General features: G+C 60.3%; 1 protein-coding gene across 1 annotated transcript in view; it reads left to right on the top strand.

Annotated features, from left to right (window-relative positions):
- Window positions 1-559, top strand: part of LOC104622847 (lysyl oxidase homolog 1-like) — a 1,551-nt gene that overhangs the window by 798 nt on the left and 194 nt on the right. The window contains exons 2-3 of the mRNA XM_010289747.1: window positions 54-210; window positions 297-392. Coding sequence (XP_010288049.1) covers window positions 54-210; window positions 297-392 — 253 coding nt within the window. The remainder of the gene's footprint in view (window positions 1-53; window positions 211-296; window positions 393-559) is intronic.

Here is a 559-nt window from a genome sequence, read left to right as displayed (position 1 = left end):
CACCCTTCATGGCTCTGTGCTTCTGGACCTCTGTCCCCCCACCCCGTCCCCAGGCACTACCACAGCATGGATGAGTTCAGCCACTACGACCTGTTGGATGCCACCACGGGGAGGAAGGTCGCCGAGGGCCACAAGGCCAGCTTCTGCCTGGAGGACACCACCTGCGATTTCGGCAACCTGAAGCGTTACGCCTGCACGGCTCACACCCAGGTGGCTTCGGGGGGGACACACGCACACACCCTCAGGGTTCACCCCCTCCCCGGCACACCCCGAACCCCCTTTTTGTCTCCCCGCAGGGCTTGAGCCCGGGGTGCTACGACACCTACAACGCCGACATCGACTGCCAGTGGATCGATATAACGGACGTGCAGCCGGGGAATTACGTCTTAAAGGTGGCCGGCGTCGTCGGGGGCGTTTTTTAGGGGCAAACATTACCGATTTGGGGTCAGCTTGGGATCCTCTTAACCATCGGCTTTGGGACCACGCACCTTTTTGGGTGCCATCCCTTTCCCATGGGGTTTAGGTGCTGCTAACCCTCCCCCTGACTAATTTTTTTTGG

Source organism: Phaethon lepturus, unplaced genomic scaffold (genome assembly GCF_000687285.1).
Source record: "Phaethon lepturus isolate BGI_N335 unplaced genomic scaffold, ASM68728v1 scaffold45016, whole genome shotgun sequence".
Classification (NCBI taxonomy): domain Eukaryota; kingdom Metazoa; phylum Chordata; class Aves; order Phaethontiformes; family Phaethontidae; genus Phaethon; species Phaethon lepturus.
This window is presented reverse-complemented; position numbering and strand designations above follow the sequence as displayed.